At 59.3% G+C, this 14,199-nt stretch overlaps 2 protein-coding genes across 8 annotated transcripts; both read right to left on the minus strand.

Moving 5' to 3' along the window:
* Positions 1–6,151: 6,151 nt before the first annotated feature.
* JOSD2 (Josephin domain containing 2) lies at positions 6,152–10,109 on the minus strand. Of its 5 annotated transcripts, none has more exons than XM_032325816.1 (5): positions 9,879–10,109; positions 9,143–9,302; positions 7,511–7,636; positions 6,544–6,738; positions 6,152–6,429 (listed from the first exon to the last, which is right to left on the minus strand). In XM_032325816.1, exons 2-5 carry the CDS (start codon positions 9,286–9,288, stop codon positions 6,330–6,332), a joined length of 567 nt encoding a protein of 188 aa, XP_032181707.1. In that variant the 5' UTR covers positions 9,289–9,302; positions 9,879–10,109; the 3' UTR covers positions 6,152–6,329. The 5 variants fall into 5 exon arrangements, with proteins under 5 accessions (XP_032181707.1, XP_032181706.1, XP_032181704.1 ...); XM_032325815.1 differs by having other exon boundaries at positions 9,143–9,305; positions 9,837–10,109; XM_032325813.1 differs by having other exon boundaries at positions 9,143–9,305; positions 9,879–9,987.
* Positions 10,110–10,373: 264 nt separating this feature from the next.
* ASPDH (aspartate dehydrogenase domain containing) lies at positions 10,374–12,933 on the minus strand. Of its 3 annotated transcripts, XM_032325802.1 has the most exons (7): positions 12,431–12,925; positions 12,008–12,152; positions 11,680–11,764; positions 11,438–11,587; positions 11,135–11,355; positions 10,911–11,065; positions 10,374–10,548 (listed from the first exon to the last, which is right to left on the minus strand). In XM_032325802.1, the coding sequence occupies exons 1-7, from the start codon at positions 12,483–12,485 to the stop codon at positions 10,505–10,507; spliced, it is 855 nt and encodes a 284-aa protein (XP_032181693.1). In that variant the 5' UTR covers positions 12,486–12,925; the 3' UTR covers positions 10,374–10,504. The 3 variants fall into 3 exon arrangements, with proteins under 3 accessions (XP_032181693.1, XP_032181692.1, XP_032181694.1); XM_032325801.1 differs by having other exon boundaries at positions 10,374–11,065; positions 12,431–12,933; XM_032325803.1 differs by lacking the exon at positions 10,911–11,065 and having other exon boundaries at positions 12,431–12,931.
* Between the last annotated feature and the right edge of the window lie 1,266 nt (positions 12,934–14,199).

The raw sequence follows: 14,199 nt of genomic DNA on the forward strand, positions 1-14,199 counted from the left end.
TGGGCACTAGCTGCCTCCCATGTTCTGTTCTATTATTTTCTATCTTACTTTCTCTCTTGGTCTTAACTCAGTCCCCTTGCCCCTCCCCTACACCAGAGAGTGGCTATTATCCACATTTTTTTTTTTCTAATGAAGAAATCAAATTGGAGCTGAAATCTGTTGTCATCATCACTGTGAGGGGAAGACGATCTGCTTCTCCAGTGGTGGTGACTGAGACTCTAGAGTAGCCCTACATCCCTTCTGCCTAGAAAATTCAGAACTTCCACTACGGAGAAGGAACAACCAAAAAAAGAGGAAGCCAGTGAAGTGGAAGGGGCAGGGCAGAATAAAAGGTTTAATGAGAGGGGTCAGTGTGTGTAAATTACCTAGCACACAGTTGGTGCTTAATTAGTGCCCCCGCCCTTTTCTGTTGGAGAGCACTGAGAGCAGGAAGGAACAGAAGAGGCAGCAGAGAGGAAGGGAAAGGAGGAAGGAGATTGTGAGGGGTGGGAGGCTGTGCTTATTTAGAGCCCAGCACATAGTCAGTGCTCAATAAATGTCCATTCCAGTCTTCCAGAGAGAGGAGACAAGTCAGAAAGAAAGTGAAGAAACCACCAGAGAGGAAAAGCAGCCTAAGGAGAGAGTCAGTGATGCAAATTGCTGGGCATACAGTAGGTGTTTATTAAGTGTTCTTTTCCCAGGAGAAACAAGAAAGATAGGGAGGGGAAGCTCCAGCAGAAAGAATGAGTAGGAGAAGCTGTGAGGGAAGGGACTGGACACACAGTAGGTGCTTAATACATACCCATAACCCTCCATGGTAGTGAGCACAGAAGCAGCAGCCAGGAGGAGTGAAGAAAGCAGAGAGGAGGAAGAGAGAAGGAAGAACAGAGCATGTGAGGCAGTGACAGGGTATATGAAGGAGCAGCACACAGTAGGCGCTTAATGCATGCCTATTTCCTCTTCCAGGAGAGCAGACAGGGCGGAGAAGAGTGGAGAAGCTGGAGGAGAGAAGGGGCCCAGGAGAGGAAATGAGAAGAGAGTGTGTATAGGTTAGGCTGTGGGCACCCAGGAAGCACTCAATAAATGCACATTGATTTCCTAAGGGGGTGGAGAGAGCAAAAGGAAAGGAAGGTGAAGGCACAGGCAAGGGGAAAGGAAAGTTGGCTAAGGAGGCTGATTGCATAGGAACCCGTAAAGCCGGCAGACCAGAAGTTGGAGGTAACTTCAAGAACTGGCAAAGGAGAGGATGCACACAGAGGAGACAGTACCGGCAAATCATGGGGCACACAGGAGGTGCTCAGTAAATGCTTGTTGTCTTCCTCAAAAGAGGGCCTAGAGAACGCTGGGAAGGGAGAAGCCGGCAGAGGGAGAGAGGCAGGGAGATAAAGGCAAGAGGAGATGAGATGAGACATTAATTGCCTGATATACAGTAGGTGGCCCATCATTGCTTGTTTTCTTCCCCCAGAAAGAGCAGATGGGGCAGAAATGAAGAAACAGGGAGAATTGAGAGCGGAGGGGGCATAAGGAGATTGTCTGGCAAAGGATAGGTGCTCAATAAATGCCAGTTTCCTTCCCTGGCAAAGATAGCAGAGACCACAGGTCAGTGAAATGGGAGGGTGAGAGGAGAGTAGAGAAGGCACAGGCAATTGGTTGTCATACCACAGGTGCTCAGTAAGTGTCTGTTCTTTGCCTTGGAAGAGAGCAGAGAGCCCAGAAAGACGAGGGGACAGAGGAGAGAAGAGGAAGGAAGAAGGTATGAGGAAGGAAGAAAAGATGTGTAAACTACCTGGCACACAGTAGGTGCTCAGTATGTGTTCATTCCCTCCCTGCCTCCCCACCCCGCCCCCCCGAGGGAGCAGAAAGTCAGAAAGGATAGGAAATCAGGAGAGAGAGAAGAAAGGAATTGAGGGAGAAAAAAGCGTGGAAGGAGAGGAAACAGTGTAAATTTCTGAGCACACAGTAGGTGCCGCACCAGTGTGCATTCTCTTCCCAGGAGACCAGGCAGATCAGGAAGAAGTGCAGGGCATCTGGGTGGAAGGGACAGGAGAGCAAAAAGAGTAGAAGGTGCAGAGGCCGTGCAGAAATTGCCTGGTAAACATTAGGAACTTTAAAAATGCCCCTTTCCTCCAAGAATGGGAGCCAGAAGCTTAGGAAGAACAGCAGAGGGCAGAGAGGAAGGGGTGCCAGAGGAGGCAAGGAGGCATTTCAGGTGCATACAGCAGGTGCTGCATAAATGCTTGTCTCCTTCCCTGGCAAAGCAGAAAGCAGGCTGGGAGCTCAGGAGGAGGATGAGGAAGAAGGGGGAGTCTGAGGGTAGAGGCCAAAGGCAGGCCTCCTGGTGGCTTTCCCTCCCCTGGGGCCCAGCCCACCCTCCAGCTGCCAGACTGGGACAAGGGCGCATTGTCCCCAGCCTGGCTCGGCCTGGGGACAAGGAAGGGGCTGCTGTGTCTGGGGGGTGGGGCGCTGCCTGGTCTCTGAGTCACTCTGTCTCTGCATCTCCCCATCTCACTGTGTGCATCTCTCTGCGTCTCTGTGTCCTGCCATCCCACTGTCCCGCTATCCCACTGTCTCCCCTCTCTAAGTCCGTGGCCTCCTATTTTGGTCTCTGTTTCACTGTTTCTGGGTCCCCCCTGCCCATCTGTCTTTCTGTCTCTCCCCAGTTGCTCAGTCTGCCCTTCAGGCTCTGTTTTTGGGAGGGAGGAGCAGGCTGGACCCAGGGGGGGTCAGAGGTGAGGAGTGAGCAAAGAAAGGAGGAGACAGGGGAGCGAGAGAGTGAGGACAGAACCGCTTTATTGAGCAGAAACCGCAGCAGAGGGCCTGGTGGCCTCCCTCAGGAGCTTGGGGGCAGGGGTGGGGGGTGGCAAGGGGCAACAACAGGGACACGAGACAGAGGGACTGAGAGACACAGAAAGAGAAAGGGAGAGAGAAACTGAGGCTAGGAGAAGCAGGGGGAGGGATGGAGAGATGGGAGGACGAGAGATGTGGGTGGGAGGAAGAGTCCGAGATGGAGAGAGAGAGAAAGAGAGAAGGAGGGGAGACACAAAGAGACAAAGGAAGACCAGGGAGCAGGAAAGACGAGGGAGGGAGGGCGGGTGGAGATCTAGAAACGGGAGAGGAGGGAGGAGAGCAGGGAGGAGAGCGAGAGGGACAGAAATGGGAAGAAACAGGACAGATGGAGAGAGACAAAGGGGAGGAGGGGATGGAGCAAGGGAGACAGATAGACGGAGATGCGGAGAGAAGGGGGCAGGCAAGATACAGGGACAGAGGGAGAGAGAGAAGGAGAGAGAGAGAGGGGGCCCAGCTGCTGGGTGGACAGCGGAGAAGTGGAGGAAGGAGCGCAGTCCCTCTCACCTGACATCGGCGGCGGCCGCCCCCCAGGCCCAACTGAGCAATTTAAGGGGCACCCTGGGGGCGGGACCACCTTCCCTCACTGCCTTATCTGGTCAGCCCTGGGCTCCGAGAGCTAAATTGGGCCTCAGCTGTCAGCACCCGGGTGCGTGGGACAGCTGTCACCCCGCCCTGCACCTGCCACCTGCCACATGACTGAGGCCGCCCCAGCGGGGAGCCTGGTGCCCAGGGCTGGCAAAGGGGCAGGGGGTGCTCTGCACGGTGAGGGGCCAACGGTAAGCGTAAGCGCTCCCTCAGCCCTCAGGCCCCAGGGGCCTTGGAGAGCAGGAGGGGTTAGTGCCCCAGGGGGGCTAAGAGCAGCAGGGGAAGGAGGGACCGACCCTGCCACCCCCGGGTCCCACCCTGGTGCTGCTGACGCTCGGACTCTCTTCTCGCTCGGACCATATTAGGCCACAGCTGAGAAGGCACCTGGGGAGGTCACTCAGGCCCAAGAATAGAAACAATCAGGGAGTCCCGCCAGGCTGTCTAGGACCCCGGCGACAGGCACAGAGGTCAGGAGGGGGCCCCAGAGGGCCCAGGGAGACAGAAGCTGAGAAAGACATGGAAACATCCAAAAAGGGAGACAAAGAGAGGGACACAAAGCAAGGGACGAAGGAGTCAGAGACCCAGGTGTGGGAGAGTGAGCAAGCTGGAGAGGCACAGATGGGGCAGGCTGGGTGTGGGATCCGTCTCCAAAGTTGGGGTGCCCCGGGGCCCCAGCGGTTTCTAATGTGCTGTTTTGACTTTTTACAAGTTGCCCTTTGACCTCCAGAAGTATTGGGAACCGGAACCTGCCAAGCCCCAGTCCCAGCAGCACCCTTGGGCCTGACAAGCCTCCAGCTGTGCCCGCACCCCATCTTCTAAGGGCCCTACCTGCCTCTCCCTGCCCATGGCCTCCCTGTCTCTGGGTCCCCCGTTTTTGCCCACTCCTAAAAGGGGACCCTGCTTTTGCCCAAGCCCTACTCTACCTGATTCCCTCCCTGGGCTCACACACACTCAGGCCTCCTGGAACAGGCCAGAGACCCCCAAAGCCATCTCCGGAGCCCCTGACCTGGCTTCCCCTCCCCCCCACCATTTGTCACATCCCTTACATCCCGCTGTGTGGCATGTCCACCAATCCCCAAACCACTCTTCATCTGTTGGGGGTGGCCGCACTGTCCCAGGGTCCTAGGGCCAGATGCCTGGGTGCCTTCTTCATTCCTTCTCAGGTTTGCCCCCAGAGCCGAGCTGCCGGACTGTGTCCCTCCTCTCCCTCCCCAGGGTCCCGGCTCAGGCCTCCATTCTCTTCCCTCTGGATCCTCAGCCTCCTTCCAGGCCTTCCAGGCTGTCCCCCTCGCGGCCCTCACTCGCTGTCCTGGACAAGGTCCAGCTCTCAGCGTCCCTGTGGAGGCCCTGTGGACTGGGCCTGGTGGGGACCCACTCTCATCAGTCAGCCCCTGGTCGGTCAGTGACAAGTAGCGATGTATTGTGGGGCTCCTGCAGAGCTGTCTCCCAGTCTGAAACAGAGCCCCCTTCCTCCCGCTGGCCCTTTGCAGAGGGCCAGGTCCTCCCCCCAGGTCCCCTCAACTTCCTCCAGCCCCCTGGGGGTCCCTCTTAAAGCCTCCCACCCTAACTAGGACTGGGGAGGGGGCTCTTGTCCCCTCCTGTCTGCCTCCCAGCCTGAGAGTGAGCTCCTGGCTTCATCTGCGGAGGTGCCCCCCGAGGTGCCGCCACCACCGGACTGGGAGTGGGGGGTGGGGGGTGGGGGAGAAGTGTCAATGCCAACAGGACAGGGAAGCTACAGCAAGAGACAGCAGCCCCTGGGGAAGGACACAGAACAGGAGGGGGTCCTGCTCCAGTGGGAATGTGGAAAGAAGACACCTGGTGGGAGCCTGTACTCCTCCTGCTCAAATCTCTGAGGGCCCCCATTGTCCCCCTTTGTCACCTCACCGCCCCCCCTCCCCGCCTGGCTCGGGGCCTTCCCAGGGCCTTTGTGCTGGCTGCTCCCTCAGCCTGAACCGCCTTTCCTCTGCACCCCCCACAGCTCCCTCCTTCCTCTTCTTCCAGTTGCAGCTCCAAGGGCTCTGCTGCCCTAAATGAATCCCCCCATGCTGTACCAGCTCCTAAGGCTGTTTCTTCTCTCACACTTGCGGAGGCTGGAAGTCTAATGTGCCTCACTGGGCTGGAGTCAGGGTGTGGGCAGGGCTGGCTCCTCCTGGGGCCCTGGCCCTGGTCTGGGCTGGCTCCACTTCCCCGCTCTGGCCCCTTCTCATCTCCAAAGCTGTCCACGTAGCATCTCTGACCCGCTTCCTTCGCCAGGTCTCTTTTGGCCTCTCCTCTCCTGCCTCCTCCGCTGTCAGGACTGCAGGCCCGCCCGGATAACGCGGGGTTGTTTTCCTGTCTTAAGGTCAGTGGGTTAGCAACCTTCGTTCCCCTCTGCCAGGTAGCCAAACACGGGGATAGCGGCGTGGCCCCCTCTTGGAGCCACTGATGGAGAAGAACTGAGACTCCAGGAAGAAACTTGCTTTCTCCTCAGCACTTAGCCCACTGAACACTCTAGATTGTGCCTATCGGCTCCTGGTCTCTCCCCCGACCCACAAGAGCAGGGATTTGTGCTGTTTCCAGCTGTGCCCCCGACGAGGAAATGGAGGCCGAGAAAGGTGGGTGACTCACCTGAGCTGGTGAAGCGGGAAGGTGGAGGAGCATTTGGGCTCCCGCGCTCCCCACAATGCCTGCGTGGCTACCAGCCTTTCTGCTCCGCAGGAGCCCCAGAGGGAAAGGGTCCCCCAGGCAGATGCAGGCCAGGTTGGGAGCAAAGGAGCAGATTTATTGAGGCAGCAGTGGCGTTGAGCAGGGGTATGGGAGAGGGGTTGGGGCCTCCGCAGGGTCCAGGAGGAGTGGGGCCTAGTCCTTCCCCGGCACTCAGGGGCCAGCCGTGGACGCACAGGGACTGCCCAGGCAGCCTGGTTCCCTCCTCTGCGGGGTCAGTCTGTCTGCAGCCAGCAGCCCTTTTCCTCCACCTCCTTGGTCACCACCAGCAGCACCTCGCACAGGCCCTGAGCCAGCGCGGCCGCCAGGAAGGCCCTGGGCAGAGAAATGAAGAGACTGAGGCCCAGGAGCCTGGGTGTTGCCTCCAGGAGAAGGGGGGTATCCTAGCACCCTGCCCCAGCCCCAGCCCCAGAGTCACCTCACCCTCACCTGACACCATCCTCGTCCCCCAGGACCTCGGGCGCCCGCAGCTTGGAGTCCAGGTTGTAGTAGATGCCGTCCACCTGGCGGAGGGCCACCCAGTGCCGCCGGCGTAGGGGCAGGGACAGCAGCCCCAGAGACATGGGTGATGGCAAGTTCAGGATCAGTCCCAGCACCTGGGGCAGGGCCAGCTGGGACAGGGGCCTGTGTGGGAAGAGTGCGGACCCTGCCGTCAGGGTCCTGGGCTCACCCGCTGGCTCAAGGGTACTGCTGAGCTTGTGGGACCCCAGCTGCCGTGGCAGCAGTGCCCTCCGAGCCTGCTCAAGGATGCTCCTCCCTCAGTGCAACCTTTGTCTCCTTCCACTCACCCGATCACACGTGCACCCAAACCTCCCAGCCATCTAGTGACCACTCCTGACGAACTACCCATCTGTCATCCACCCAAACATCATCTACCTACTGACGCAACTGACCAGCCAGCCACCAACTCAGCAACTTACCCACCATCCTCCAGTCCTCAACCACTCTTTACCAATCCATCCGTCTGTCCAACCATCTAACTACCCAACCACCTGTTCACTGTCCTGTCACTGTCTACCCAACCACCTGTTCACTATCTACCAATCATCCATCCTTTATTCATTCACCCAACCACTCACCCACCCCATCAGCCAACCACCACCTACTCAACATATCCAACTACCAATTTACTGTCCATTTCATCACCAGATGACCATCTGTCTCTCTGTCATCCACCCCTCAGTCCATCCAGTCACCCACTCATCTTTCCACCATCTCCCAACCCATTGGTCTATCATCCACCCATCATTCAGCCATGCCTACCATCCTCCCATCGAACCCTTCTTTCTCGCCTCCTGTCCACCCATCCCTCTCCTGCTTTGTCCCACATGGGTGCTGTCACGCTGTATCCACTGTCCCAGGCTTAGCACACATGACACAGTGCTTGGGGTCCCACCTCCTTCTATCCCACCACACGGTGGCCAGGCCCAGCCCTTGCAGGGCGGCCATGATCACGTTGACGTCATAGTTGCCGGTGCCCAGGAGGCTGCGATGGGGATTCAGCCGGGAGTCTGGGGCCAACCTGGTTGGGGGATAGTCAGAGCTTGAGTTGGGGGCCCCTGAAAAGGTTGCACCCTCCCCACAGAGCAGGAGAGGCCCAGGGTCCTTGAATCACCCAGCTTTTGGACTCTTTCCTTTGTTCAACCCGATGGCTTATCAGCCCCAAGCCTGATTCCTTCTGTCCCCACCTCTCTCTGCTCTGTCCTGCAGCCACATTTCCCAGCTCAGGCCTTGTCTTCGTCCCTCATCTTCAGACCCTTCAGACCCTCATCTGGCCTCCAGCCTCCAATCTCAGGGGCTCTTTTCACACCCAACACTGACCCTGCATTTCCCCTGCTCCCAGCCTTCCCTGGTTCCCTGTCGCCCCAGGATAAAGTCTCAGCCCCTCAGCCCCTCGGAGGCTAGGCCTCCTAGCCTCACTTCCACCCCAGCCACCTGTCCTGTGCTCCTGCCTCCCCACCTCTCTCCTGCAGCTATCCTCAAGCTCCGGAGGCCCGCCCTGCCACCACTTGTCTCTGGATCCTGCCTTCTCCAAACAGTGGCACCTTTGTTCTTTCTCCAGGCCTTGGTGGGCAGGGCAGGGGGAGGAGTTGGAGAGGAAAAGTCTGTGTATTATTTTCCTGTGTATCTGTCTGCCTGGCCTCCTTCAGGGGAGGGTTCCTACTGGGCTCATCTCTGGGTCTCCAGCATAGCCTCGGTGTAAAAGAGTTGATGGACTGCTGCTGTGAATGCCAGAGATGAATAAATTCTGTAATAATCGGTCTGAGGGGCTGGGACTTTGCTTGAGGATGCCAGGGGTCCACGAGAGGGCTGTAAGCAAGAGTGGGGAAGACACGGTCATCTCTGGGTGTAGCATCATGTGGGTGCTTACTGACAGGAGGAAGGATCCAGGAGATAACAGGCTTGGGCTAGAGCCGGGGCTGTGGGGACGGAGAGGAAGAGACAAGGGAGAGCAGAAATAAAGAAGTGATGTTTGAAATCTTGCATAGTGAGAAGAAACATTCCAGGCTGCCTAGAGAAGGAAGCTGTTCCAGACAGGAAGAATAGCTCATGCAAAGGCCCAGAAACATCATAGCAGGGCTCACTCGGGGACTGGGGAGAACTGTGGTTTGGGGGTGCAGTGAGACATGATGCTGAAGAGGAAGACGGGGACCAGAGCATGCAGGGCCTTGGATATTAGGCTGTAGGACCTGGGGCTTCTCCCAGGGCTGCTGGGGAGCCACAGGAGGGCTGTGAGCAGTGGAGGGCAGGCTCCGCGCTGGGGCTATGCAGAGCGTATACTGATGGAGAAAACCGAGAAGCTGAGAGGCTGGAGGGGATGTGGGGATGAGGGTCCAGATAAGGGAAGACGAGGCCTGAGCTGGGGCTGTGGCTGTGGCAAAGGGCAGGAGCCACATCTCCATCTTTCGGTCCCAGGGTTCCCCAGGCAGGTGATGAGGCAGCTCTGTCGCTGCCTCGCTGTGAGACCTAGTTGGTGGTTCTGCCCACGAGCCCCGCTTCTCCAGGGGTTAGGATGGGTGACAGTCACCTCTTGCAGATCTCATCGGCAGCCTCCTGGCTAAAGAGCTGCTGCTGCAGGACGTTGTTGAGGGCGTGGACCGCACACAGCTCCAGGCGTTGCCGTTCGTGATAAACGGAAGGCGCGTTCGGCTGTGCTCCTGGGGCCTGGGACATGCCGTCCTCGGCTCCTGCTTGGGGGTGACGGAAGAAGGTACTCGGCTTGGGATCTGGAAGCCCAACCTGCCAGCAGGCCCTGGGGGCACTGCCATTGAGGTGGGGGCTCAGGGCAGTCTGAGGGGACACTGGGTCACTGAGCCTGCTCCCTAGGCGCTCTCCTGGCAGTGGGGTACCTCCATCCCCTACTGCTAGTTTTGAAAAGGCTCTCCTCACCTAGCAACAGAGAACCCCCCCATCCCTAAGTGAAAGGGTCCCTATGGTGGTCACCTAGCAACCCCCCTCCCCTGTCTCTAGGTAACAGGCTCCCTCTCTGGTTACCTAGCAACAGAGGACCCTCTCCCTAACTAGGTAACAAGCCTCTCTGGTTATTTAGCAATAGAGAAATCCTCCTCCCCTGTTTCTAGGTAACGGGGTCTCCTCTGGTCGCCTAGCAACAGAAGACTCCCCTCCCCTATCACAAACAACAGGGTTCTCAGCTCCTGTAACTCAGCAACAGGGCCCCCTCCCCGGACACCAAGGAACAGAGCCCTTTCCCCGACCCGTACCCCAACCGCGGCGCTCCCCCGTTGCCTGGCAACGCCCCTCACCCCGCCTGCCTCTCTGCTCCCCGAGACCAGGGGCTCCCGCATCCCCCTGGGCGGCGGCTGTGGGTTCCGAGTGCGGAGCAGGTAGCACCGCGCTGACTGGCCAGGCCGGAAGCACACAGTTCCCGGCGGCCCCCGCGTGCCGGACTACGTCTTCCGGCAGCCCCCGCGAGGGCCCGCTGCTCCGTACGGAACTTCCGGGCGGCTTGGCTCTGAAGTACACTGTCGCCCCGCGAACTCAAAACTGCAGTTCCGCCGCTGCGGTGAATCCCGGAAATATGCCCTTCGGCGGCCCTCCCCCACGGCCCCTCTCCGCCTTCGCGCGCGGCCACGCCCCCTGGTGCTCAGAGGATTCTGGGAAATGTAGTGGATAGGCTCTCGCGATAACTTCCGGGAGTGTTGCTCCCTCGTGTGTTGTGCTCTTCCTCTGTGGTGGCACCAAGCCGGGTGTGAAGTCGCAGCGTGACGTCACAGAAGGGAAGCAAGGGACGAGAGACATCAGGCCATGCAGGGAGAAGAGCCTCCAATATTTACTGAGACAGCAGGGAGGTTGGGGGTAACCGAGGCCAGGGCGGTGGTGGGGGGACGTAAATGAGATGAAGGTGTCCGCTAGGGAAAGAGGCAGCTTCTCAGCAGAGATGGATCCCCGGCCTGGAGGGGAGCTGGCAGCAGCCTGCGGGGGAGATACAGGGAGTGAAACGCTGGGTCCGAGAGATGAGAGACAGACGCCTGATGGGAGGGACAGACCACGGTGGGGATGGAGGAAGACAGAGAAGGACTGAGACCCGGAGGGGGACCGAGACACACAGTGAGAGAGGTTATAGGCTCCCAGCGAGAGGAGGATACAGAAACTCAGGGAAAGGAGACTTGGACAGAGATAGATCTATCAAGATTCAGAAACGTGGAGTAGAAGGTGAAGGAGACATAGAAATAAAGATCAATCAACTGAGACAGAAACAGAACTGCAGAGCCAGACAGCCCGAGACCCAAGCTCTGCAGAGCATGGGGCCCAGGGCTTGGGGAGAGGGGCCGCACCCAGGAGGCTGCGCCAGAAGGTGGTAACAGTGGCAGAGCCCGTGACAGCGCCGGGCTCAGCAGGATTCTCTCTGTGGGTGTGTACAGCAAACCTTCGCCCTGTGGGGCCTGGGGGTCCACTCAGCTCCACGTCCACCACGTGCATGTCTGTAAGGCTGGGGCAAGCAGGGTGGTCAGTCTGGCTGGCCCAGCCCCAGCACCAACCCCCACAAGCATTTGCTCACCTGAGATCTGCCACAAGCACCCCAACCACGCCGTCAAAGCCCAGGCTGGGGGCAGCCAGTGCGGCAGCCGCCATGGTGTTGGAGTTGCGGGGGGCAAAGGGGCAGAGTCCACGAATGGGGCCTTCATAGAGCACAGTGCGACGCCCAGTGCTGGGTACTGCAGCCAGTGGTCCCTCTAGCCGGAAGCCATCGGGGTGCGTGGCCATGGTGACACGAAGACTCTGGAAGTGACAGCCAGGATGACAGGACCGGGGGTCTCTGTAGGCCCGCTCTGGTTCGACTGGGAGCCCAGCGGGCCCTCACCTGGAGGCCCCCAGCTGCATCCAATCTGGTGATGTCCTCAGTGCCCCACAGGGCCCCCCGGGCCACAAACACAGCGTGGTTCCAGCGGTGCGAGGCCTCCAGGAGCTGGTGCTCTGTGGCCTGGTCAGCCAGGGCTGAAGGGGATCCCACCTGGGGTGGATGAAGGTGGGGAGGGTCTGAGGTCAGGGGAAGAGCCCCACTGTAGGGTGGGGTGGAGCTGAGGCAAGCTGGGCAGGGCTCACCAGGAGATTGGCACAGCGCAGGATTTGTGCTCCAGATTCCTGAATTATTTTTGGATGGGCCACTTCCACCACAAGGTCAGGGTGCCTGGGAGAGGGGAGAGATGGGGGAGGGCCTCGGAGAGGTATTGGACTTCCCCTCCTCCGATTCCCTCAGTGTCTCTAGAGGCCCATCATTCTTCACCCTGGCCTAAGAGGGAAAGCAGGATAGCTTTTCCTGTTTCTCAGTTGGCCCAGAGAGGGTAAGAGACTTGCCAGAGGTCACAGTGCCTAAGGGAGGTTGGAACAGGAGCTTCAGGGAGTCTAAGTCTTTCATGGTGAGATCACTGACCTCTCCCCAAGAGCAGCGAGGTTCTGGAGCTGCAGGGAAGGGGGCACACTCCCTTTCATTCGCCCTGGGTCACGATTCCAGACAAAAACAAGTTCTAGGCCCAGTTCTGGTCCCTGAGTCAGCAGGTGAGAAACAAGGGACTGGCCTGGGGAGAGGGAGGTTCAGTGAGAGAGGAACAGGGACCACAGGGAGGGGGACAGGGACCCAGGGGGAAGGGATAGGGACCCAGAGGGAGGGGGACAGGGACCCAGGGGGAGGGGGCGATGGGGCCCGTGGTGGGAAGTGGATGGTGCTCAGGCAGACACAGAAGCAGAGCCAGGTGCAGATGAAGACATACATGAAGGTGTGTTTGTAAGGGCAAAGGGCTTTGGGGGGGTTCAGGACGGGACCTGCAGAAGAGGCCCCAGAGGGTCAGTGACTCACCAAGGCGGCCGTAGCCCACCACTCCTACCCTCCTTGGGACCCGGTCGAGAGCCATGTCCTTGAATCTGGTGGTCTGCGAGAGGCCTGAGCTTGGTCAGCCGCTCGCTGCCCCCTCCCCTCGAGGACTGGGCAGTGGCTGATCTTTGGACATTTGACCCTTGATCCTCTCCAGAACCTTCTCCCTTCCCCACAGTGGCCTAGTGGAGAGGGTGTAGGTTTGCTGGGGTTGGGGGTTGGGGGTGAGGATCCTGGGGCAGTGGAGACAACGACTTGGGGTTCCAGAACCCCACATGGCCCCCACTATACCCAGCCTCTTCCTTCTCTGTTTTCTACCTCCTCCCTTCCTGCTGATGTGGAAAATTTCCTCTGCAGTCCCCAGCCCCCCTTTCTGGCCAGCCAAGTTGTCATGGAAACTGCATCCTGCTTGGGGTGGGGGTAGAGAGGGTTGGGAGCCAGGGAGAAGGGAGGCAGTTGGGGACTCTGGGCTCCCAGTCTGTCCCTTGCTCCCGAGTTTCCGGTCCCCGCCCTCGGGCCTGTAACCCACCCCCCAACCCCATGTCTCAGCACCCGTGTTTCTTGTCAACATTCCTCCTCCATCTTTTCCTCCTTTGGCTCTGTCCCCGACTCTCTCCCTCCATCCTGTCGCTGTCTCCGGGCCTCTCCCTGGACCTCCAGCCCTCCAGCCCCGCCCTGCCTTCTCTGGGCTGGCTGCCATTCTGTCCCCAGCTGGGCCAGGCCTGCATCTCCTCCCCACCCCAAGTTCCCAGGGAGGCCTGGCCTGGTGGTGCTCGGTCTCCTGCAGGCAGCAGGAGCTGGAGTCTGGCTCCCTGCAGCCCTGCAGCCCCGTCCCTAGCCCGGCTCCAACCTGGTCTCCTTAGTTCACCTTGACTTCTCACCTTTCATCCACTCCTCTCCCAGTCACAACACCGCCAGCACCCCCAATACCACGCTCTTGCTCCCACCCACGCCCCATCCCCCACCTCCCATTGTCCACGGAGAAGTCTGCGAGACCTGCGAAGGCCCTGAGGTCCCCCAAAATGAGGCCTAGCCAAGGCGCCCTGCAGGTGCCTGGCCTCAGAGATGGCGGAGGCTGCAACGGCAGTGCAGATCCCTGCCCCCAGCCACCACCTGGTACCCGCTGCAGTATTGCCATGGCAACCAGGATCACACTGAAAGAGGCCCGGAGAGAAAGAGAGCATGAAAGGGAGTGACAGGGCGCTGGGCTCCAAGAGTCCCAGGTCGACAGGCAGGAGCAGAGACCCCAGATGGCCATCACAGAGGTGGGCACTGTCCGGCCCCTAAGGGAAGAAGGTGCTTTAGTAGGAGTCCCAGGTCGGGGAGACAGGACATGTGGGTGCACGCAGCCACCAAAGAGGGCACATAGCACACAGGACCCGGGCCTGCCAAGTGTGGGGGCCCAGCTGAGGGCCCAGCCTTGTGTGTCCATGGGCCACGTCTGTCCCAAGTGGACCCTCTGCGGGCCTCGACAGTGTAAGATGGTAGCCCTGGCGGGGTTGCCTGGCTGACCCCTGGGGTTCGCTCCCACCTGCTGACTCCTGTTCCCTCCCTGGGCGGTGTGTGAGACCCTGAGCTTCTGAGTTACTGCACAGCTCCATCCAGCTCCCTTCCCCCCATAGCTCTGTGTAAGCCCGAAGGCAGAGCAGCTCCCTGGGCCGGCCCGCCTTCCCCCTTTCGGCCTGACTCTCTGGCTCCAGGCAGTGGCTTGGGGTTTGCAGAGGGGATGGACACATCTGGTTTGGCTCTGTTCT

This window comes from Mustela erminea, chromosome 19, assembly GCF_009829155.1.
Source record: "Mustela erminea isolate mMusErm1 chromosome 19, mMusErm1.Pri, whole genome shotgun sequence".
Classification (NCBI taxonomy): domain Eukaryota; kingdom Metazoa; phylum Chordata; class Mammalia; order Carnivora; family Mustelidae; genus Mustela; species Mustela erminea.